General features: G+C 36.3%; 1 protein-coding gene across 1 annotated transcript in view; it reads right to left on the bottom strand.

Moving 5' to 3' along the window:
• The window catches only part of LOC150105496 (uncharacterized), a 280,173-nt gene that overhangs the window by 48,981 nt on the left and 206,679 nt on the right, over nucleotides 1–24,513 (bottom strand). Inside the window, exons 14-15 of the mRNA XM_090394206.1 lie at nucleotides 24,073–24,276; nucleotides 5,384–5,520 (exon numbers count right to left, since the gene is read on the bottom strand). Of these exons, the coding sequence (XP_090250332.1) occupies nucleotides 5,384–5,520; nucleotides 24,073–24,276 (341 nt within the window). The remainder of the gene's footprint in view (nucleotides 1–5,383; nucleotides 5,521–24,072; nucleotides 24,277–24,513) is intronic.

Genomic DNA, 24,513 nt, shown 5'->3' with positions numbered 1-24,513 from the left:
AGTGCAGCCACTGTAAGACTCTTATACCACCATACTTCAGCATTTCTGGTCGAATATCATCTACTCCTGCTACCTTTCCACATTTCAAGCCTTTGATGGCTTTTTCTACTTCGAGTATGGATATGTATTCCTGACTGCATGCCTGGTCAGTGTTTTTTATCACTGTGCTGTCATCACTGCTTGTTTCATTTAGCAGTTTTTCAAAGTAATTACTCCATACTTCAAGGATATCTTTTTCTCCTGTTTTCATTTCACCTTTATCATCTCTAATTCCTTTTACAGCACTCTTTCCTCCATTCCTAAGCTTCTTCAACAACCTCCAGAATATTTTGCCACCTTCTTGATATTTATTTTCTATATTCTTGCCAAAGTCCTCCCATGACTTTTGTTTAGCTAGTTTTACACACTGTTTAGCTTTCTTACATTTGTCTCTGTATTCTGTAAGAGTAAAAGCTGACTTATTTGCCAGGAACTTTTGATATGCTTTCTTCTTTTCCTTCACTGCCTCTTTAACTTCCTGTGTCCACCAGGGAGTTCTGATTTTTTTATCTTTGCACACAACCTCACCACATGCCTCTCTGGCAGAATCAATCAATGTTTCCTTCAGAGTTTGCCACTGAATCTCCAAGGTTTGATTCCTGTTCTCAAACTCTTTCATTTTCTTTTCAATAATATTTCTGTATTTTAGTCTACAGTTCACATCTGAGAGCTGCTCAACTTTTATTTGCTTTAAAACTTTCTTACATGTTATTCTTTTCAATATGAAATTCAATTTTATCCTGCTCAAGACTAAATAGTGATCACTTCCAATTTCAAATCCTCTGTACACTCTGGTGTCCTGCACCAGGGAGAAAACATCACTATCAACAATAACATAGTCAATGAGACTTTTCTTATTCCTAGCCTCTTCTCTCCATGTGAATTTGTGCACATTTTTATGTTGGAACATGGTGTTAGTAATAACCAGTCCATGTCCTGAGCAGAAATCCAACAGATATTTGCCATTATTATTAGCTTTGATCTTTTCTCCAAATTTTCCCAAAATATTTTTGTATGTCTCACAATCATTTCCTACTCTACTATTTAGATCCCCAACAAGGACCAACTTTTCCTTTTTCATTGTGTCAGTTGCTTTTTCTAAAGCCTCAAAAAATCTCTCCACTTCTACCTTAGTAGAACCTTCTGTGGGACCATAGGCACAAATAAGTCTCATTATCCAGTTCCCCATTCTCATATTTGCCCACATTACTCTACTTGAGACTGACTGCCATTCAAGAAGATTAGCCTCGTATTTTGTGTTGAATACTATGGCTACTCCTTCTTTTCCTTGATTGTCATTGCCTGAATGTAACATTTTGTATTTATTGCTCAGAAAGATCTCACCAGTTTTGGTCTTTTTTGTTTCAGTCACCCCTATTATGTCGATCTGGTACTTATCTAATTCCTCAGCTAGCTCCATTTCTTTGCCATTCAGGCTTCTTACGTTGATAGTACCGATCTTTAACTCTGGTGATGTTGAGTTGGGGTTTGTTTTCAGATTTGTTCCAGTAGCTGACTTTTCGCTGTTCGCCCTTGTTCCCTGGCAAAAACAACGGGGGCCTTGTTTAACTGGGCGACGCCCCAGCCGGCATGAAATTTTGTCATGTTGTACCATCATTTTTTATTTTGGTTTAACCAATAAGAATACAATTTGGTCGGCTAAATCCCAAATTGCCAGCCCATCCTCGTTCGTTCAGTATCAAAGTAGATACCCAACAGGGTGCATACATTAATTAATACACCCATACATTAATTCCAAAAATTAAATAGATGATAAAATGGCCTCGAATACTCCCTATATAAGAATAAAAAGGTGTTAGCTGATTTTTGTTTTAAATTTTTTATGAGACCTAATATAGAGAGTCAGGGAAACTGAATGAGTAGGAATCATGAGAATCTGTGTGTGAGAGCAACAATTTAGGTAACTGTGTTAATGAAGGCAATGGTTATTATTATGAGAATGATTATAAAGAGAGAAAGATTTTGTATTCGTCAGGTTCACACCTATCAAGAATGCGTAAAGATGTCTGCATAAGTAAGGAACTAGATAAGAACAGAGATCTGCAAGTTATCGCACTGTCACACAGACGAGAGTATACAAAAAAGCATGCGATTAACTTATCATATCTGTACATGAATGCTGGGAATATCAGAAACAGGGGAGTAGAGTTTGTTGCCTTGGTTAACATATTGGAACCTCAAATTGTAGGTATCAGTGACACCTGGCTATCAGAAGCAGACGTGCAAAGGATAGAGTTTTTTTTTTTTTAAGAAAGGACAGGTGAGGAGGGGGTGTGCTGCTAATAATATCAAATGACTTGAATCCAGTGAGAGTTGAGACCTATGACTGAATATTAGTTATAGTTTTTCATCTGAGAGTGAGTATGAAGCCATCTGGTGAGAGGTCGGTCTAACAAGATCAAATACGTAGTGAGGTGTTGCTCTAGAACTGGTGGATTAGTTTCTAGTCAGGAAGAAATGCATCACCAAATAAAGGTCATGGGTGCATTTTGGATACTTTAATTATGCGAACATAGCTATGAAATTCAATGAGAAGAATGAAACTAAATTTATTGAGCTGTAGTGAGACAACTTTCTAAAGCAGCATGTGACAGAAGGAGCTCTCTTTGACTCACAGTCAAAGAGTGTTAGATCTGATTATAATGTCAGAGGGAAGTTTCAGTTAAAGACGTAATTATTCTACGTCTGGTTGGTGATAGTGATCATGCAGTACTCACTTAAGAAGCAGCTAAGGTTATGAATGTTCCATTCAGAAAAGGTTATCTGCTGAACAACAAAGCAGGAAATTATGACCACCTGAAGAGTATGCCGGGGTTCTGACCAGAGTATCAGTTTTTGGATGGGAAGGATATCGAGAGTGCATGGGAAGTGTTTTAAAAATACTTAAATGATGTAATATCACAATATGTCCTTGAGTTTGAAGAATAAATAGAGCAGGAGTGAAATGGATGTATAAGCTAATTAAGCAAGAGATTCATAGAAAAGGATGATGTGGTAGGAATACTGTGTGAATAAGTATGATGTCAGTTATGAAAATTATAAGCAGGAGGCCAGAAGTCACAACTGTTATACAGAAAGCTAGGTCTGAGTATGAAAAGAAACTGGCTCTGCAAGTTAAAGACAACCTAAAATAATTCTATTGTTATGCTGCAAATGAAAGAATGAATTTGAAAGAATAACTCCACTGAATGTGGAAGACATGTTCAACTAATGAGTAGTCATTTTGCTAAAAGGAACTGGTATATGTAACATTGAACTCACTGCTACTTCTTCACTGTATGAAGAAACTCATGTGTATGAGAAGGAAGTACTAAAGCTGTTGCTCAAACTGAATAAGAATTCAGCAATAGGAACTGATAGGGGGGGGGGCATCAGATGCTAAAAGAGTGTTCAGCTGAACTGGCTATTCCTTAGACTAGGCTATATAATTTGAGTCTCATAACAGGAAAGATTCCACAGGAGTGGTGCAAAGACCAATGCATCCAGCTATCGACCAATCACCATCTCAGGAGTGGGGATGAAGATTTTGGAAAAGCTGGCATCTCACATTAAAAATGGGTTGATAGTGAAACTCTACTTTGCAATGAACAGCATGGATTTACTAAGGGGAGGGTAGCATTTTAGCAACTTGCTCACATTCTATAATAACGTTACCACTGAGTTAGATAAGGGGATTGGATACACCATGATAATTTTCGATTTTGTTAAGGCTTTTGACAGAATACAGAATGGAAGACTGTTGCATAAACTGTAGAATATTGGATTATCACTACTGGCAGATGAGAGGATGGCTGACTGATAGATATCAAAAGGTCATATATGGGAGAGGAATGAATCAGCAAACTCAAATTTCAGTCTTTGGTCCATTGTTATTCAATCTGTACATTAATGACATTGGGAAGGATTTAACATGCAACATACAGCAGTTTACTGGTGATGCAAAGATAGGGTAGAGTAATCAGGAGTACTTCATATCAGCAGCACTCCTGCTTACCCTACCTATCTTTGCATATGCAGTATGATATGCAGTACTTGCAAAATGATTTGAAGAGGCTGGAATTATAGATATGTGAAAATGCTGTCAGTTCAGTGTTAATAAACATAAGGTCATGCACTTTGGTGTGGTTAGATATCTGATGTTGTATTATATTGGTGGGATTATGTAAGAAGAAACTGATGAAGTTAGGGATCTTGGAGTTTTAGTAGACAGGAAGTGAAGTTCAAAGGTTATATAGCAAAGGCTATAAAACACAACTCAGAGAATAACTGCAATGCTAAAACAAATCTTTATATGTAAAGATAAGGAAGTCATTTTGCCTCTCTACAAGGCCTTGATAAGACCTCACTTGGACTACTGCATGCAGGTCTCGTCTCCTGGTTTCCGTGGTAAATTCTGATACAGTGGAGAGAGTGCAAAGGAGAGTATCAAAAATGATGTGGAAGACTGATTATGAAAACAGATTGAGAATCTGTAGGCTGCAGACACTAGCAAATAGGAGAAAGAGGGGGGGGGGTTGTGATTGAGATTTACAAACTTCTGAAATGGTTATACAGAATTTCAGTAGATGGAATTTTTCATTTTATGGAAGATGCAGAAATGACGGGAGGGTAATGGATAGATTTTTCTCTCACAGAGTGGTGCATGGATGAATGAATTCAAGACCAGGCATGACAGCTAGTGCAAATGGTATGGCTTCCTTTGATGAGTCCCTGACCATCCTGGAGGTCTCTCTTAATAATAATAAAAGTCTTCCATTTAGTTTATGTACATATCAAAGTATATTAGATAAAAGACTGTTTTAAATATAAATTAATTGCTGCCTTGCTTGGTCGAATACTGCTATGGGCATGGATATTTGTGATTATCATTAAGCAGAAAATGAATTCTACTGCAGTGTGAGACCCCCACTTATTATAGATCTGACATTGATCGAAAAAAGTTCCATATCTGGTCTCTAGTAGAGGATTTCCAGACTAAAAATAAACAGCAAATACAAAATAAATATATAAATAAAATAATAAAAAATGAAAAATTTCTTTGTTTTGTCCATGGTAATGATGCACTATATTTACAGCCTTTCATATACAGAAGATAAATGAAGAAAAATTATATTAATACATAGAAATGATAAAATATTTAAAGAAAAACCCATTGTGGGATGCTAAATATTTTCATACCTTTATCACAGACTAGTATCCTTGGGCTAATTGGCATAAAAAATCCAAATGAGTGTTTCTTTATAAGTGCTTACAATCATGCATTATGAAATGTTTATCATTATCATGACTACTTTTTTTTTATTTTAAATTAATCAAGACTTACGCATGAACTTCCATGTGAGCCATGAGTTGTTCTCTCTGCAGGAAACGACGATGACACTTGCTGCATTCATGTACAATGCTATGCATGGACAGATGACTCCATAAAGATTGAGAATTCTGCATCCTAGTTCCACAGATCTAAATATATACATATGTCAAAGTGAAATTGTATTTAAATCAAAACAAAAAGAGAAGATTAATTTAATATATTGCTTGTCATTTCATTTTGCACCTTGATTATGTTGATGCACTGATGACCAGTTAGGTTCTGGTTGAAATATTTGAAGCAATATAATTACTATATTTTGTGAATACGTGTGTACAATAAATATTACAATGCCACAAATTCCATTAAAAATTCATCTAATTATCCTTCAGGGGTAAATAACAAAAAAGACCAGTAAACTCAGTAAAATTCTGTTCAACAAGGCAAGCTTAAGAGCAAGGATTTTTAAAACAGTGCCACGACTTGAAGATAATTCCTAATTTGCTAAATTCAAAGAAACCATCAAGTCATCAAGTGCTCATCGCATTTCCGTCAATGCTAACTATGCGCGCATACACAATCAACTATGAGTTGCTAAACATGATCTCTCCCTGAATATTCACAACACCTCCTCTCTTCAAGAGATAATATCTTCAATCTTAAACAGGACTCCGTAGCTCAGTATAGACGAAGATCTTTGGTCAGAAAGACATGGATTCAATCCCCATCAGTAACGTGAGGAACCTTTATCTGGTCTCTTTCGACTAAACGTGAGTTAGCTGGTCTCAACAGAGGTAGGGGATTTTTTGAAAAAAATCCCCTACCTCTAATGGGGACAAAAACCGGAAACTCGGGTTTTTTGTCCCCAGAACAGCAAACCGGCCTGTGAACACACATGGATTACAGTCACGAGTACGTCCTGGTCATATGCCGGTCCTGAGCCTGGATAAAATTGGGGGGGGGGGGGGGGGTAAGCAATGGTGAACTACCTGTAAAAAATCTCACCAGGAATACTTTGTGGTCAATGCCTACAAAGTCACCTATGGTCGGAAATGACTGAAAGGGAAAACCAGGAATCTTAAACAGTGATCTTTTCTCATTGGTTTTAGACTTATCTAGGTAGCTTTTCCAACATTCTTATCATAAAAACAGACTTATTCTTGACCGCAAGTTTGACTCACTTGCACAAAAGCAAAAAACAACCAAGGTAAACCCAGCGATAAACAGAGGTTGTCAACATATCTGGACATTCTGTCACTCCTGCAGCAACTTCAGTTCTCACAAAAGGACAATTTTGCTATAGTGTCTAAAATAATTCCATATCTAGATTTCCTAGATAACATTGAGAGGAACCTAACCATCCTCTCAAGTGATAATGCTAATTAACTCTGACTTGAAATGTCCTCAGTACTAATCAGAGCTAAACTCCCCCCCCCCCCAAACTTATCTCTAGCTGAAATCAAGGCCCTAAAATCATCAAGACATAATAACCATCTCACCATAATAAAAGCAAACAAGGGTAAAGCTGTAGTTATCATGGACACCATTCATACAACAAAAACATTTCTCTTCTGTTACATGATCAGTCTACTTACTAGGAGATTCCCCAGAATCCTAACGACAGCCAACTTAATTCATTATTCAACAAAGTGATGGAGTTGGGATGAAGACACTATCAAAAAATTGAAGACCCGTTTTAGTAGGAGTCCATATTTTTATGGCCTTCCACACCTGATACACCCCTGTTTCTTTCACCTCTAATATTTGCTTCCTTTCTATGTTGCATGATAGTATGATCTAAACTGATAAAATGATCATTAAATAACTCCAATATCATTTGCACAACGGTCACTCTGTTACAATAACTATTCATTAGTGTCACTTTTTTATTTTATTTTTTATAATTATTCTTCCATTTGCTTACCACCAAGATTTCCCTTGGATTATCTTTGGCCTGACTGGCCAGTTTTCTCTCATACTGCACTTTCCCTTTCTTTTCACCTTTCTAGCATGCACATTATATTCCTCATGCATCTGATCAATACTGACTATTTTGCATCTCTTCCACAACATCTTGCTTTAGGAAGCTGCTTGTCTGATTTCACTGTTCACCCCCCCCCCCCATCACTCTATTTATCCATTTAACTCTTGTTATCTAAATCCAGAGTAAATTAATAATAAGGTGGTACACCTTTTGGCAACTTGTTTAAGTAAATATGACCTCTCCATTGCTTCTGCTTTAGTATCACCACTTCTGGGTCTGCCTCTCACTGACGAGACCTCAATAAAGGGCGAAACCGGTCTGGGTAGTGGCCCTTCCCTTAATGCATAGCATTATACATGTCTGCAAGGAGATGTGCTTTGTATTATTGGAGATACTGAGACAAGGAGTGATGAGATCTTGGTCCACCTTTGCTACGAGTTGCCTCAGTCCTGAACTACTTCAGGCACAAACTTTGTTTGCCTACACTTGGGTAAAGGATTAAACTAAATTTATTATAACTCTTGTTATACTGTTGTGCAATGCATATGTCATTATGATGCCTAATCAGCTCAGTATTACAAACCATCACTCTGGTTTCTCTTTCCTTCCTCAAGTTATCTAATATTATACTGACTTTCATTTTAGAATAACTACAGTTTTTTTTAAATTATTTTCACTTTCTATTCTGTGGATTCTTGATTCTGAGAAGAAAGTCTTCTATTTTTGGATATATATATATATATATACAGGGTGTTCGGGATAAATTTGACAGTTTCGTAAGGAAAAAGAAAATCTTCTTTGTATCTATTAAATTTAATGAATTGACAAAAAAACATTACAGGCAGAGTTAATTACAATACTATCAACAAGATTTACTCAAAATAACCACCATCAGCATCGATCACAGCTTCAATTCTGCTTCGGAACCTCGAACAAGCTGATGCTACAGTCTCCCTGGGAAGGGACGCAAAAACTGTTTTAATTTTATCCATTAACTGGGCTTTTGTATTACTGGAAGTGCGATTGGTGTCTTTTTCAACTGCGCCCCATACAAAATAATCCATGGGGTTAAGGTCTGGGGAGTTTGGAGGCCAAACATTTGGACTGGTGAAGTCGTAGAAATTTTCAGACAACCATTTTTGACTTTTCCCAGAGGTGTGGCAAGGGGCCGAATCCTGCTGCCATACATACGGCCTACCATTGGCTACCCTTGTTATCCAGGGCTTGACTACAGTTAGCAACTCCACGAACAAAGCCCGAATTCCAATGCCAGGGTTCTTCAACACCTGTTCCTGCAGATTTGCGAGGAATTCTGCTGTACGAACGCAATCAGATCGTCTGCTAGGGATCTTTCTTCTTGCTACATCCTCGTAGTCACCATTGCAAGTCTCTAGTTCATGCCTGATTGTTTTTACTGTATTCAGGGAGCATTGGGCAGCAGTCGTAATATCCTTATTTTGATGGCGGGCACGAATCATCATGATACAAGTTATTCTCTTCCATGATTCAGGTGGGTTCCAGCTATCCATCCTTTCTGACATCTTGTATATGAATGAAGAAGGGTCCAAACTTTTAAATGAAGAGAAGTGTGTGTTAATACATGTAACTTACGGAAAAATATAATTAATTATAAATATGTCAAATTTATCCCGAACACCCTGTATATTTGGTGATAACCTCATTAAAAAAAAATAAATAAAAATTTCTGCTTGAAAACCCAACATTTAACAATAAATACGGGCGTAATAATAAAATAACACAGGCAATCATGATTGCCTTTATTAAATAACTATCTAATGTCTTCCAGCCAAAATTTTCTTTGTCTTCCTTGTCCTCTTTTTCCATTTATCTTCCCTTTTATAATCAATTGAAGTATCTTACACTTTTTCATTACGAAGTAGGTGACCAAGATATGCAGTTTTCCTTCTTTTTATGATATCTAAAAGTTCATGTGAATTTCCCATTTGTTCCAGTACTTTCTGATTAGACATTTCTGCTGTCCATGGGATTTTTAACGTGATCAGAACACATTTTCAAAAATTATGGAAATAGCTACCGTGTTAAAGTAAAACTTCAGTTTAATATAAACCAAAATAATCACTCGAAGTTTCAACCGTCACATGAAGGTCATTATCTGGAGTATACATATATATACAAAGAAACAGGCTGCAATCTACATGTAGATTGTAGCATACTCAGATGACGACCTTAATGTGAAGATCGAAACGTCGAGTGATTATTTTGGTTTATATTAAACTGAATTTTTACTCTAACACGGTGGTTGTTTCCATAATTTTTGAAAATGTCTTCCCAATGATTCTTTTATGTAATTCATTTATCCCTACAATAAGATATCTTTAAATTTAACTATTACTAATGTTGAAAGTTTCGGTGGTAGTAAAGGAATTCTTGAAATTGCCAGTATGATGACCACATGATGAGAACTAATACAAACTTTATCATCATCAGTTTCCTGATGGGGGGGGGGATATTACATATACAATTAAGTTTACATTATTATTAATGCATTTATCAACAATTTTCCTCCAAATTAGTCTATGTAGCAGTAATTTGATACCGTCAGATTTTACGAGGGTTTTTAAATAAAGTAGTGGCAACATTGTCAGGAGACAGTTGTTATTCAAAGTCAATAGTAATTAAAATGTTACTCTTGACAAACAAAAGTGCTAGTTATATGTACTGTACATAAGGTGGCACAGCCCATTCTAATAAGTGTTCATGCATAGAGAAGTGGTTAAAATCAATGTTGATGTACAACACTAAGGTATGTTCATCAAGGTCCAAGTTGCATGAGGGAAAACTGCAAGCGATTGTTATCATGGCCTTAGGAAGCCTGTGGTGACAATGCTCTACTATTATGGATATTGCAAGATGAGTCAGCGCATTTCATGTGGGGCAAGATCACCCAGATGATAATCGCTGTGTAGGATGACCTGCATTTCAGATGAACATGTTGAGCTTGTTCAGGCATGCAAGGCCTATAATTATGGCAAGTTGAAGCTGAAGATATCCAAATGACTGAATTGATTAGCCCTTTTAAAACTCTGCTGGGATAACAATGTGATCCTGAATTGTGTTAAATTAAAATACCAATTTATGTCACCAAAGACTCTGCACATTTACAGACGCACTAGCTTCACTCTTCTACAGGAGCAGGTTGCCACCATCTGCGTTCTCCTGGCTGACACCAACGAAGCTATCCGTGCACTAGAAGAGCTTGACGTGATGCTGAACATTGACGTTTGGATGATCCTTTCTGATGTCTCTTAATGTTTCAGCAGTCAGAGAATTTCAAAGAATATGAAGTCAGAAATTTGAAAGTCTACAAAAAAATTCAGCTTTAAAACCTCAACTACCTCCTAACACAGTAATAAACCAATCTTCCCATACCCCAAAGCATGAAGCAATTAGCATACTTGCATGTGGCCATAACTTTGCAATAGCACGTAAGAAAATTCCTGCAAAGGAAATAATGATACAAGTAGAATGAGGTATCCGCAGCCTTCCCAACCATATTGCCAACAACATCACAATGGATTTAGCCAGTGTTCTTATCCAAGCTGAACCAGCAAAAAAGCAACCTATCAAAAAAAAAAAAAAAAAAAAAAAAAAAAAAGAACTTGAAGTGCTGCAAGAGATTAAAAGCAACAACAGAATATTAATTACCAAAGCAGATAAGGGAAATGCAACTGTGGTTTTAAACTAATCAGATTACTCAGGTAAGTTTGCCTCTTTACTTCCAGATAGTTCTTCCTACCTCAGTGGCGGATTAAGGATAGTTGGGGCGCCCCTAGGGCAAATTATGTTTGTCTAACCCTACTCTTAGATAAATAATTACTGAAATTGGTTCGAACACTGTTTTGCATAGTGAAAGCTTAGTTTCAGTTAATTTCTCTTATTTCATATAAATAAATTCCACTAACTCCCCATCATACCACCTTTCCTTATTCTGTTATTTATTTGTTACAATTTGCTATCCTCACTATCAATTTGTGTCTAAATAGCTGAAATATTTAACTTGCTCCATAGGTACTTCACTGAGGATGCAGTTTTCAAGTCTTCAATGTTCCTGTTTTCATACCAATTATTACAACAAATTTCTTACAGCACTTATTCCATTTAGTTAAGGAATCCTACATCAGCATAAAGCAAAGAAATAAGTTTGATATCTCTGATTCTAATATCTAGTTTAAAGCCAATTTCTTTAAAAATGTGATCCACAAAAATGTTAAAAGAGTGGAGATAGATTGAACACTTTTTTTCACACCTGATTTTACATTAAAGACCTTCCCTGCACTTCTTCAAATTGACTTCTGACTAACAAATTAAATATTGGCTATGTATTGCTCTGTATAATGTTTCATTTATCCCAAATAACAAGAGCATTCTGAATAGTATTTACTGGGCACATGGTCATATGCTTTTTCCATATCTCATCATCATCATCATCATCAAATTTCTGCCATGTACCCTCAAGGAGTGTACAGGATATCATAGTACTACATGAAAAATTTACATCATTACTAACTTTCTATCTACAATTTTCCTCCAAATCAGTGTGTTACTTGTCAAGACTCCAACATTATCAGATCTTATATTTCTATCGTCTAAGACACTTTGTACCATATCAATCCACCTATATCTTGGTCTTCCTCTGGGTTGTTTTCCTGCCAACCTGGCAGAGAACACTTGTTTTGCTAATCTTTCCTCGCCCATTCTGTTTAAATGATTATACCACCTGAGATTAGCTCTGCTAACGCATTCCTGGATACTGACAATGTCAAGTTATTTCCTAATATCCTCGTTTTTAATGTGATATTGCCATTGATGCCACCTGTTCATGCCTCTAATCTTTTTCCGGACTCTCATATCTGCGGTCTCTAGCGTTTGGTCAAGCGCTTTACATCTGATCCAGCTCTCAGATCCATAAGTTAAAACTGGTTTGAACACTATCTTGTATACAGCTAATTTAGTGTTCCGACTACTTTCTCTCTCTCTCTTATTCCATATGAATTTATTCAACTGACTTCCTACCATACCAACTTTGTTGATTAAGTTTTCCATTTCCATATTTAATTTACTATCTTCACTAAAAATCATGCCTAAGCAGCTGAAATGTTTTACTTGTTCTATAGGTTCTCCATTCACAATGCAGTTGACATTTTCAATGATTCTGCCTATTTTCATTGTCTTTGTCTTGTTATTGTTGACCTTCACACTATATCTATTACAACAGTTATTCAATTTAGTCAGGGAATCTTGCAGACTTGTAGAGGATTTATTTAGAAGTATAACATCATCTGCATAAAGCAAAGGGCTGACATTAACATCTCCAATTTTGATATCAGGTTTAATACCACTTTCCTTCATTATGTGATCAATATAGGTAATGAATAACAGAGGGGATAATGTACATCCTTGTCTCACACTAGATTTAACATTAAACCATCTTCCTGTACTTCCTTCAATTCTAACTGCTGACTTACAACTCAAATAAAGACTAAGTATTGTTTGATATAATGCCCCATTGACACCATATAACTGTAGCATATTGAATAGCTTCTCTCTTGGTACCTTGTCATATGCCTTTTCCAGATTGACAAAACTTAAACACAGATCTTTGTTATATTCCCATGATTTTTCAACTATTTGTTGTAAAGTGAAGATCTGACCCTGACAGCCTCTATTTGGCCTGAATCAAGCTTGTTCTTCATCGAGCTTTTTTTCCACAATTCGTCTCAACCATTTCTCAAGTATACTTGCATAAATCTTACCAGGAACACTCAGTAAGAAATACTTCTATAATTATCACATTCAGTGTTATTTCAATTTTTATATATGGGTACTATGAGAGCTCTGCTCCAATCATTGGGGATTCATCCCTCTGTCTAGGACTTCTGAACTATGCAGTGCAGTCACTGTAAGACTTTGATACCACCATACTTCGGCATTTCTGGAAGAATGTCATCTATTCCTGCTGCCTTTCCACATTTCAAGCCTTTGATAACTTTTTCTACTTCAAGTATGGATATGTATTCCTGACTGTATGCCTGTTGAGTGTTTTTTTACCAGTGTGCTATCACTGCTTGTTTCATTTAGCAATTTTTCGAAGTAATTACTCCATACTTCAAGGATATCTTTTTCTCCAGTTTTCATGTCACCTTTATCATCTATAAGTCATTTTACAGCACTCTTTCCTTCATTTCTAAGCTTCTTCAATAACCTCCAGAATATTTTGCCACCATCTTGATATTTATTTTCTATGTTCTTGCCTCCACCCATGACTTTTGTTTAGTCAGTTTTATACAGTGTTTAGCTTTCTTACATTTGTCTCTGTATTCTCTATGAGCACAAGAGGACTTATTTGCCAGGTTTTCTTCAAGGCTTGCCATTGAATCTCCAAGGTTTGGTTCCTGTTCTCAAACTCTTTCATTTTTTCTTTAATAATCTTTGTGTATATTAGTCTACAGTTCACATCTGAAAGCTGCTCAACTTTTATTCGCTTCAAAACTTTCTTATATGTTATTCATTTCAATATGAAATTCAATTTTATCCTGCTCAAGGCTAATGATCACTTCTAATTTCAAATCCTCCTGGTGTGTCCTGCACCAGTGGGAAAACATAACTATCAACAATAACATAGTCAATGAGACTTTTCTTATTCCTTGTCTCTTCTCTTCATGTGAATTTGTGCACATTTTTATGTTGGAACACTGTATTAGTAATCGCTAGTCCATGTCCTGAGCAAAAATCCAACAAGTATTTGCCATTATTATTAGCTTTGCTCTTTTCTCCAAATTTTCCCAAAATATTTTTGTATGTCTGACAATCATTTCCTACTCTGCTATTTAGATCCCCAACAAGGACCAACTTTTTATTTTCATTGTGTCAGTTGCTTTCTGTAAAGCCTCAAAACATTCCTCCACTTCTACTTTAGTAGAACCTTCTGCGGGACCATAGGCACAAATTAGTCTCATTGTCCCGTTCCCCATTCTCATATTTGCCCATATCACTCTACTTGAGACTGCCTACCATTCAAGAAGATTAGCCACGTATTTAGTGTTGAATACTATGGCTACTCCTTCTTTTCCTTGATTGTCATTGCCTGAATATAACATTTTGTATTTATTGCTCAGAAAGACCTCACCAATTTTTGTCTCTTTTGTTTCAGTCATCCCCTATTATGTCAATCTGGTACTTATCTAATTCCTCAGCTAGCTCCATTTCTTTGCCATTCATGCTTCTTATGTTGATAGTACCAATCTTTAGCTCTGGTGATATTGAGTTGGGGTGTGTTTTCAGATTTGTTCCAGTAGCTGACTTTTCACTGTTTGCCCTGGCAAAAACAACGTTGGGCCTTGTTTAACCGGGCGAAGCCCCAGCCAGCATGAAATTTTGTCATGTTGTACCATCATTTTGTATTTTGGTTTAAGCCAATAAGAATACAATTTGGTCGTCTAAATCCCAAATTACCAGCCCACTCTCGCCCGTTCAGTATCCAGGTAGATACCCAACAGGGTGCACCATGAGAAGGTGAGGATTGGACAGGTCAGAAGCGCTGGTCGGTTCTCCGCATTCCTTTAAAGGCTATGTGGAGGTCTCCTCTCAGTTATACAGCTTTGACCCTTAAGCACACCCCTTTTTTCCATATCTACAAAACTTAAATACAGATCCTTGTTATATTCCCATGATTTCTCAACTATCTGTCATAAAGTGAAAATCTGATCAAGACTTCTCTTTTATGTGAACACATCTTGTTCTTCAAGTTTCTCTTCTGCAATTTTTCTTAGCTTCTTCCCAAGTATTCTTGCACATATCCCACCTGGAATACTTAGTAGAGAAATTTCTCTGTAATTCTCACATTCAGTTTTATTTTCCTTTTCACATATAAGACCTATATGAGCTCTACTCCATCCAGAATTCAACCTTCTGACCAAGTATTCTGAATAATGCAGTGTAGCCACTGTAACACGTTTAAACTTCTATATCTGAGTATTTCTGATTGAACACCACAAATGACATTCAATCAGAAATGATCAGATAAGGAATGTGGAAAAACAGCTGGGATAGCCCTCAGCTGCTTTTCCATATTCCAGGCGTTTGATAGCTTCTCACACCTCGAGTATGTACTCCTGATTAGATAACTTTTTATATTTTCTACCATTGTTCTGTCATTGCTTGTTTCACTTAACAGTCTTTCAAAGCAGTTACTCCAGATACCAAGAACAGCTTTAGTTTTAGTTTTGATTTCACCTTTATCTTATCTGATTCTTCTTACTATATCCCTTTCTAATCTTCTCATATTTTCTCCATTTTTTTAACTTTTTTCAATAGGTTCTAAAACATTGTACCACCTACTTAATATCTGTCTTCTATATTCTTACCAAAGTCTTTCCATGGCTTTTGTTTATACACCCACCCCCCTCATCCTCCACATATTCTGCATATGCTGACTTACTTGATAGAAACTTTGATATTTTTTTTCTTTTCCAGGAGTGCCTCTTTAACTTCTTGCATCCACCATGAAAACAGAGTTCTGATTTTTCTACTCTTGTAGACAACTTCACCTATGCTTTCGAAGATGAATCAATTTTCTTTGCCATTGTCTGTCATTGAGGTTCCATGGTTTGGTTCTTGTTTTCAAACTATTTCATTTTTTGTTAAATAATATTTGGATAGCTGTCTATAGTTCATCTGTAAAAGCTGCTCCACTTTAATTATCTTCAAAACTTCCTTACATATTTTTCAATATGACATTCATTTTTATGCTTAAAACTATGTGATGATCACTTACAATTTTAAAACTCCTGTATACTTTTGTATTCTGAACCAGTGTGAAGATATCACTATCAACAATAATATCGTCAAAAAGACTAATAAAATAATTTATTAAACCTAAAACACTTGACTAGTTTCATTGGTTGACAGATAATTTTTCAGCAGTGTGCTTATTTACATAAGATTTAAATACTCTGAGAAGTAAATGCATCACAGTAAGCAAGAAAAAGAATACAATACATGAAAATTTAAATAAACACTGAATGTATGAAAGCACATGTACTAGCTGGCATTGTCACTTTCTACAGTAGAATGTTTATCATACTCAAGGCATGTGAATGTGAGATTTTTATGAATGAAAACAGGATGATGGAGGCTTCTTTAAATGCCCCCAAACACCAGTATGTTCAATGTCACATGTCAGAGACAGATTTGGTTGTATGAAAAGCTAAATCAGATTCATGTACCTCCCCACACCCAACATCTTGAAGATATTGTGACATGCAGATTTTTCCAGAATGTCCTATTTGCCAACATAGCAAATGCTGCATGAACAGTGAACAATGACACATCCATAACACTACAGATGTAAGGAAAGGTGACCACACCTTTGAAGTCTTGTTTATATGTCAATGTCTTGTTTGCATGTGTGTGTGGGGAGGGGGAGCAATTTTTTGCTGACTGTCTTGCACTCATATCCATTTAAGGGAAAGTATAGGTGATGTAACAAAGCTGTAAGCTCTTTATTTCTTTTCTCTATATTGCTAGAGTGTTGAAGGCACTGTCTGTTAGTGGGGATTTTCATAAGCTAAATTTAAATTAACTGCTCAATGTATTTAATCTTTAACAAGATTAAATGCATAGTAGATCACTAGCAACTGATCCATCAGGTTACAGACTTGGTGGATCAGTTGCTAATGACAAAGAATAAATATGATGGGTGTGAAAAGAGTAATCATAATGAAGGGGCTTTAATTATCTGAACATTTATTGGGTAGCTATGAAATCGCATCAGAAGAATGAATCTGAATTTATTGAGCTGTTACAACTTCCTCAAGCAGCATGTGAGAGAAGGAACTTGGGATCAAAGAGTGTTAGATCTGATTATAGTGTCAGAGAAAGTTTCAGTCAGACTTAACTATTCTACCTCTGGGTTGGTGACAGTGATCATGCGGTACTCACTTGGGAAGTGCATAAGTTTATGAATGCTCCATTCAGAAAAGGTTACATGCTGAACTACAAAGCAGAAAATTATGACCACTGAGGGGGTATTATTATTATTATTATTACCCCAAGACCTCATGGAGTCAAAGACTCATCTGGGAGGTCCTTTTATCAAACACACATCTCATCATACCGTGTCTTAAACACATTCAAACTCCTTGCAGACACCACACTCTCAGGCAAGGCATTCCAATCATTCACAACTCTGCATGAAAAAAACCTGCCTCTCACTCCCCTACAGTTTCCAGGGATGACCCCTGGTTCTCCCCTGATCTCCCACTATTCTCCGTAGAGCTTCTCCACCACTGATCTTATAACAACCCCCTTACCAACTTGTAGGTCTCTATCATATCTCCCCTCTTCCTCCTGTCCACCAGACTCTGCAAATTACATCTTCTCAATCTTTCCTCATACTTGACATTCCAGAGGTCAGAAACTACCTTAGTCAGTCTCCTTTGGATCCTTTCCAACATCTCTTCATCCTTCTGAAAACCCAGTGACCAAATCTGGGCACAATAGTCCATGTGTAGCTTAATCAAAACCTTATACAACGGAACAAGAATCTCCCTACTTCTACACTTCAGTGTCCCCCCCCCCCGCATCATTCCCAGAAGCCTTTGTGTTGTCTTCACAATTTTGGCAATGTGTCCCTTAAATTTTAGATCCTTATTCACTATCACCCCCAGATCTCTTATTTCCTCTACCTCCAACAATATATTCTCACCAAGCATAAATTCTGCATCCCATCTTTGTTTTCCAAATTTTAAAACCTTACATTTTGAAACATTGAACTCACATCATCATTTCCGTTCCCAATCACTCAATCTATTCAAGTCTTCTTGTAAGGCCACAACATCTTCACTAGACCTCATGGCTCATCCCAACTTTGCATCATCTGCAAACAACTGAATATCTCCATCCAAATCTTCACCTATATCATTAATATACAAGTTAAACAGTAATGGATCTAAAACAGACCCCTGAGGCACTCCACTAGTGACATTCCTTTTCCTGGATATCGCTCCCCCATACACAACTTGTTGATACCTATCAGATAGCTAGTCTCCAATCAAATGCACTAATCTAATATCCAACATCATCTGCTCTAGTTTGACTGTCAACTTATCATGAGGTACTCTATCAAAAGCCTTTGTGAAATCCAAGTATATTACTGTGTATCCTTCTCCTCTGTCCAAGGAAGCAGTCACTTTATTGTAATAAGTAAGTAGATTACTAAAACATGACCTCCCTTTAGCAAATCCATGCTGTCCATCAAAGATAATACCATTGTTGTCAACACAACTCTGGATCCTAGTTCTCACAAGCTTCTCCAACAACTTAACCACAACACCTGACACACAGATATGTCTATAGTTTGAGGCTCGAGTTCGATCACCTCCTTTATGAAGTGGCACAATCTTGCCCTCCATCCACTCCTTAGGAACTTGACCAAGTGCAAGACTCGTATTAAAAAAATATGTCAAGGCAGGTGTCAACTCCCTGGCTTCAGAATATGCGGTGATATATTATCAAGTCCCACAGCCTTATTAACATCTAGTTTACTCAACTCCCCATACACCTCTTGCTCACCTACAGTGAGTCTCTCCTCCCCATCATCAACTGCTCTCAATCTCTCCATGAAGTCACATTCACAAGATTGAAAGATCTTTATGAACTGCTCATTAAGTATCTCCACTACACATTCTGCAACAGCTGTCTTTATACCATTTTCTCCAATCAATGTCATCCTTCCATAATCATTCTTTCTTTTGCTGGCTACATATTGAAAGAACTCCCTAGGATTCTTTTTGGCTTCATTAGCTAACTGCTGTTCATAACTCTCTTTAGCTACTCTCACCAACCAAGTCACTCTCCTTGCCTGGTCTTTGTAGACCTTATGAAATTGGTTATTTCCACTTCTCTTATGCTGCCTCCATAATGCCCTTTTTCTCTGTATCGCATGCTTAATCTCTTTATTCATCCATCTCACACCTATCTTATTTAACCTTCTCACCCTTGAAATACATTTAGACATTGCATCTACTAGATAGTTTTGAACCCCCCACCCCCCCCCCCCGCTGCATTGATCTCTTTTCCAGCTAACTGCTCATTCCACGCTACACCCACAAGCTATCTCCTAAGCTCTTCATAATCACCCCCCCCCTTGTAGTTCCACATATACCCTTTTCTCACAGGGGTCCTAGCACTGCTGGCAACCACCCAGGTAATCACCTCATTTATAATTACATCCTCTGACGAGATGACCAAATTCAAGACCCTTAATCCTCGTGTGCCCTCTGTTACATACTGTCTGAGGTAGTTATCCCTCAAAAACTCAAGAAACTCATTTTCTTTACTTCCAGTTGCTATCTCATCATTCCAGTCTATATTGCCATAATTAAAATCACTCATAATGATCACCCTTTTCTTATTTGCTTGGCTAATTTGACTATACATTTTGCTATCACCACCATCCACATTACCTGGTCTATAACAACATCCCATCAAGTATTTGATTTCATTCACCTCTATCTCACACCATACTGCCTCAAAACCACTGGCACTATTTCCATCTTGCATCTCTACTTTGTATGGACATAACTCTTTCTCTATCATCAATAGCAAATCCTCTTCCTTTTTACCCCTTCTATCCTCACGAAACACATCATACGTTCCATCTCTATTCCTGTCAGGATGTCATCATGACAGGAATATCCAATGTTGGGTTCTGTGCCATGGGACTAGTTATTGAATGGGAAGGATATTGACAGTGCATGAGAAGTGTTTAAAAATACTTAAATGATGGGATATCAGAATGTGTCCCTAAAGTTCGAAGAATAAATAGAATAGGAGTGAAATGGATGTGTAATCTAATTAAGCAAGAACGATTCATAAGAAAAAGACAAGGTAGAAGGAATATCATGTGCATAAGGATGATGCCAATTATGATAATTATAAGCAGAAGAGTCACAAGTGTTGTACAGAAAGTTAAGTCCGAGTATGAAAGACAACCCAAAAGAATTCTATTGTTATGTTGCAAGTAAAAGAATGAATGAATTTGAAAGAATAACTCTACTGCAGGGGTCTCAAACTCAAACGCAGCAAAGGGCCAGATGATGTATATCAGATGGAGGCCATATTCAATATTATTCTGTGAACCAAAACATAAATTAATAAAAGCAAGGCTCTAACAAAGGCCCTTTTGTCGCCAGGCCTTTAAACTCAAACTAGCAAAGGGCCAGTAAATTAGATGTATACTTGATGAGGGCCGTATTCATTATGTGAACCAAAACATAAAGGCTCTAACAAAGGCCCTTTTGTTGCCAAGTCTTTACAACTTACGTAAATATTACACCAGCATTTAAATTTTAAATTTATAATCATTTTTATTTTTAAATTTTAAAAATATAACAAGTTTAGAAAATATAAGTACAATTACATTTTATTCATACTTTAAGAAAATTATTTATATACATAATTTTGACTTACAAAAATAAAGATTTTTATCTACGAGTCCTTTTTTTTAATTTGATTTTGATTCTGAAACCTGACATCTTTTCCTCTGTACTAACATGTCAATATCTGCTTTTTTGTTTTTCGTGTTGCAATATGAAGTATTGCATTTAATCTAGAATCTTTTATCTGTGAGCAGAACTTTGACTAATTAAGTTTCATAATTCAAAACAATTGCTCACATACATAGATGCTTCCAAAGAGTGACAACATTTTTGCACAATGTGGGCTAAATTATTCTTTGCCAAAGATAGAGTTTTGCCAGAAATGACTTAACTGAATCATACATATGATATATCAACTGTTCACGTCCTTGCAGAGCAGTATTCAAAGTGTTTAAGTGGCTTGTTATGTCAAGTAATTAAAAAGGCCAAGTCTTTGCATCGGTGAGCTGAGGAATCAATTTTCCTTTGGATGAAGTAAACATGTCAATTTCTTTTAAGAGTTCAAAAAATCTTTTTAAAATGATGCCACAACTAAGCTAGCTAATCTCTGTATAATATAGCAAACTGCTGTATTGTGAATCTAATTCATCCAACAAAGCATTGAATTGTTGATGATTCAAGGCATGAGATTTTAATTACTACACTCTTTAATTACTGTTTTAATTACTACACTCATGATGTGTTCCATTTTTAGTTATTTAGCACAAAGTGACTCCTGGTGTATTATGCATTATGCAATGAAAAGATTTAAGTTTGTCCTTGCACAACATTTCCTTTTTCAATTGAAGTTTTGTAACAAGTCCGATGTTAACACCAACCATAGCAGAATCCCCATCTGTAGTCACACTTACGGATTTTGACCAGTCTGCATGAGCATTTTCAAGACTTTTCTGAATACACAAATATAAGTCATTTCCTGACATAGGCACTATATCCAATAGTTCTTCAGTCACATTCATATTGTCATCAACGCCACGAATAAATATTGCTAACTGGGAAGTATTAATAATGTCTGTACATTCGTCAACTGCAATGGAAAACGCTACAAAACTCTTTATTTTTTCATGCAATATATCTTAGAAGTTCTCTGCTGTATCTTCAACATGCTCCGCAACTGTATTTCCTGATAGGCTTATACTTTGAAACGCTTACTTTTTTTTTTTCTGGACATATGTTTTTGACTACACTTAAAATACAATTTTTAATAAATTCTCCATCAGTAAAAGGTTTCGAAGCCAGAGCAATTTTTTCACTTATGATGTAACTACATTTAACAGCAGCATCACTTGTTGTGATAACATTCAAAAATATCCTCTGTTGAAACTTCAGTTCATTTTTTTAAATCTTAAAGTTTGTCATCACGTGTATATTTATCACAGTTCTTATGGCTTTTTTCATAATGGCGTTTTAGGTTATATTCTTTCACAACGGCGACACTTTGTCTACATATCAAACATGATGGAATATTTTTTTACTTCCACAAAGAAATATGCCTTCTCCCATTTTTCATGAAAAGTTCTGCCTTCTTGATCTATTTTTCTTTTTTTAACTTTAAACTCAGACCTTGTTATGGGCAAAAAAAATATAAGTTATTGAGGTAACTTTTTATTAACACACTATCATATTACAATGGTAACCTGTACCTTGTTAACATTGTATTACATGGCTTAAAATGGCTACGTGACAAGTAACTGCCATTCAGTGCTGCCAATATTTGATGACAGGAACATGGTACAAAGATTATAGTAATAAGTTTTACTTTCGTTTAAAGCTGTCATAAAGCATTTAGAAGTTTGAATTTTTTCTGTTTTAATCCCCACAGGATGTTAGACACATTGATTTTTTGAAAAGAAATCATTAAGGTCGTGGGCCGTATTTGGCCCACAGGTCGCCAGTTTGTGATCCCTGCTCTACTGAATGCAGATGGTATGCAGATGACTGATGCAGAAGTCGTTGTTCAACTAATGAGCAGCCATTTTGCTAAAAAATATCAACCTGGTATACACAACATGAGTCGATATTTTTAGAGTTGGACTATGTAGAGATGTTGATCAGCAGCTTCTCTGCTTCTTTTAACTCACCACTACCTCTTCACCGAATCAATAAACTCATGGATGAGGAGTAAGTGCTACAGCGGTTACACAAACTGAATAAGAATTCTGCAATAGGAACTGATAGAATATCAGCAGGGATGCTAAAAAGGTTTTAACTGAACTGGCTATTCCCTTGATCAGGCTATCTAATTTGCATCTCAGAACAGGAAAGTTTCACAGGAATGGAAAGAATGTATGGTAATCCCATTAGAGCAGGGTGGTGCAAAGAGCAATGTATCCAACAATTGACAAATCAGTATCTCAAGAGTGGTGGTGAAGATTTTGAAAAAGTTGGTTAAGGCTTGCATTCAGTAATGGGTTGACAGAGAATCTCTATTTTGCAATGAACAGCATGGGTTTACTGAGGGGAGGTCATGTTTTAGCAACTTGCTGACACTGAGTTAGACAAGGGGAATGGATACACATGCAATGTAGACAAAATTTTTCAGTTTCTTTGAAGTCATGATATAAAGTGGCTTTCACTATACTATACAAAATGTCCAAATTCTTACAACCTCCAAAACTTTCTCATTCCTACATCTTATCAAGGTGGATGCCATTGCTGCTTGTTCCTCATACCATGGTGTCTGTTGACTTCTTTCCAAGGAATGCACTATTTACTATTCAAACCATTGAGAAAACTTTCCATAAGCTACACTTGGGAAGGAGAATAAGGAAATTATCTAACATGCGTCTCATTGTAAAGTTTCAAAGTAATAGTATAATTGAGCTTTCATAGCTCAGTCGGTATAGATAAAGCCCTGAGTTCGATTCCTGTCTATGATGTGAGGAATCTTTATCTAGTCTCTTTCAACTAAAAGTGAGTTAGCCAGTCTCATACAAAGGTAGAGATTTTTTTTTTTTTCCTTCCTAGAAACTCGAGTTTTCATCTCTCAGAACAGGCAAACCGGCCCGTGAACACACATGGATCTACAGTCAAAAATACACACTTAAAAGTCCCTCAATGGAAGGCACAACCTCAACTGGTCCTAAGGGACGGATGAGAAAAATTGGGAGAAAACCCATGTGACTACATCGATAACAATAATATGATTATCTATTTTTCTGTTATTGTGCAATTATTTTTGATTTTGCACAAGTGAAAATAGCAGATTTTAAAGAAATCAAGTTTGAGATTATAATTACCTCACAAACGTTTGCCATTTCAGGATGAACACTCTGAATATGATTTCGACGAGGTCCTGGTTGAACAAAAAGGAGACCACAATGTTGACACTGATATTGGTGACTTTCAGTTTCCATATGCTTTACAAAAGTGGCATAGAGACCAAACCAATTATGGCATACTTTACACCGATAATTCCGTGGTTCAGTTCTATTATATTTTTCCTGAAAATACAAAGCAAAATGTTGTAAGTGCAATGCATATATATCATAACATCACAAAAAAAAACTAACAGTAATAACTTGAGAACTTTTATCCAGCTATTATTTTACCCACAAAAAACTGTATTGTATTCATATCATCAAGAAAACATTGCTGATCTTGTTACTTAGTCACTGGCAGGGTAAGATACAATGTTGAATCTGTTATAGATATACGTATACCTGTATGTATTAAAAAGA

The sequence above is a fragment of the Typopeltis vanoorti genome, chromosome 6 (genome assembly GCF_054136105.1).
Source record: "Typopeltis vanoorti isolate ZY-2024b chromosome 6, IOZ_Tvanoo_1.0, whole genome shotgun sequence".
NCBI lineage: Eukaryota > Metazoa > Arthropoda > Arachnida > Uropygi > Thelyphonidae > Typopeltis > Typopeltis vanoorti.
Note: the sequence above shows the minus strand (reverse complement) of the source record. Positions and strands in the feature narration are given on the sequence as shown.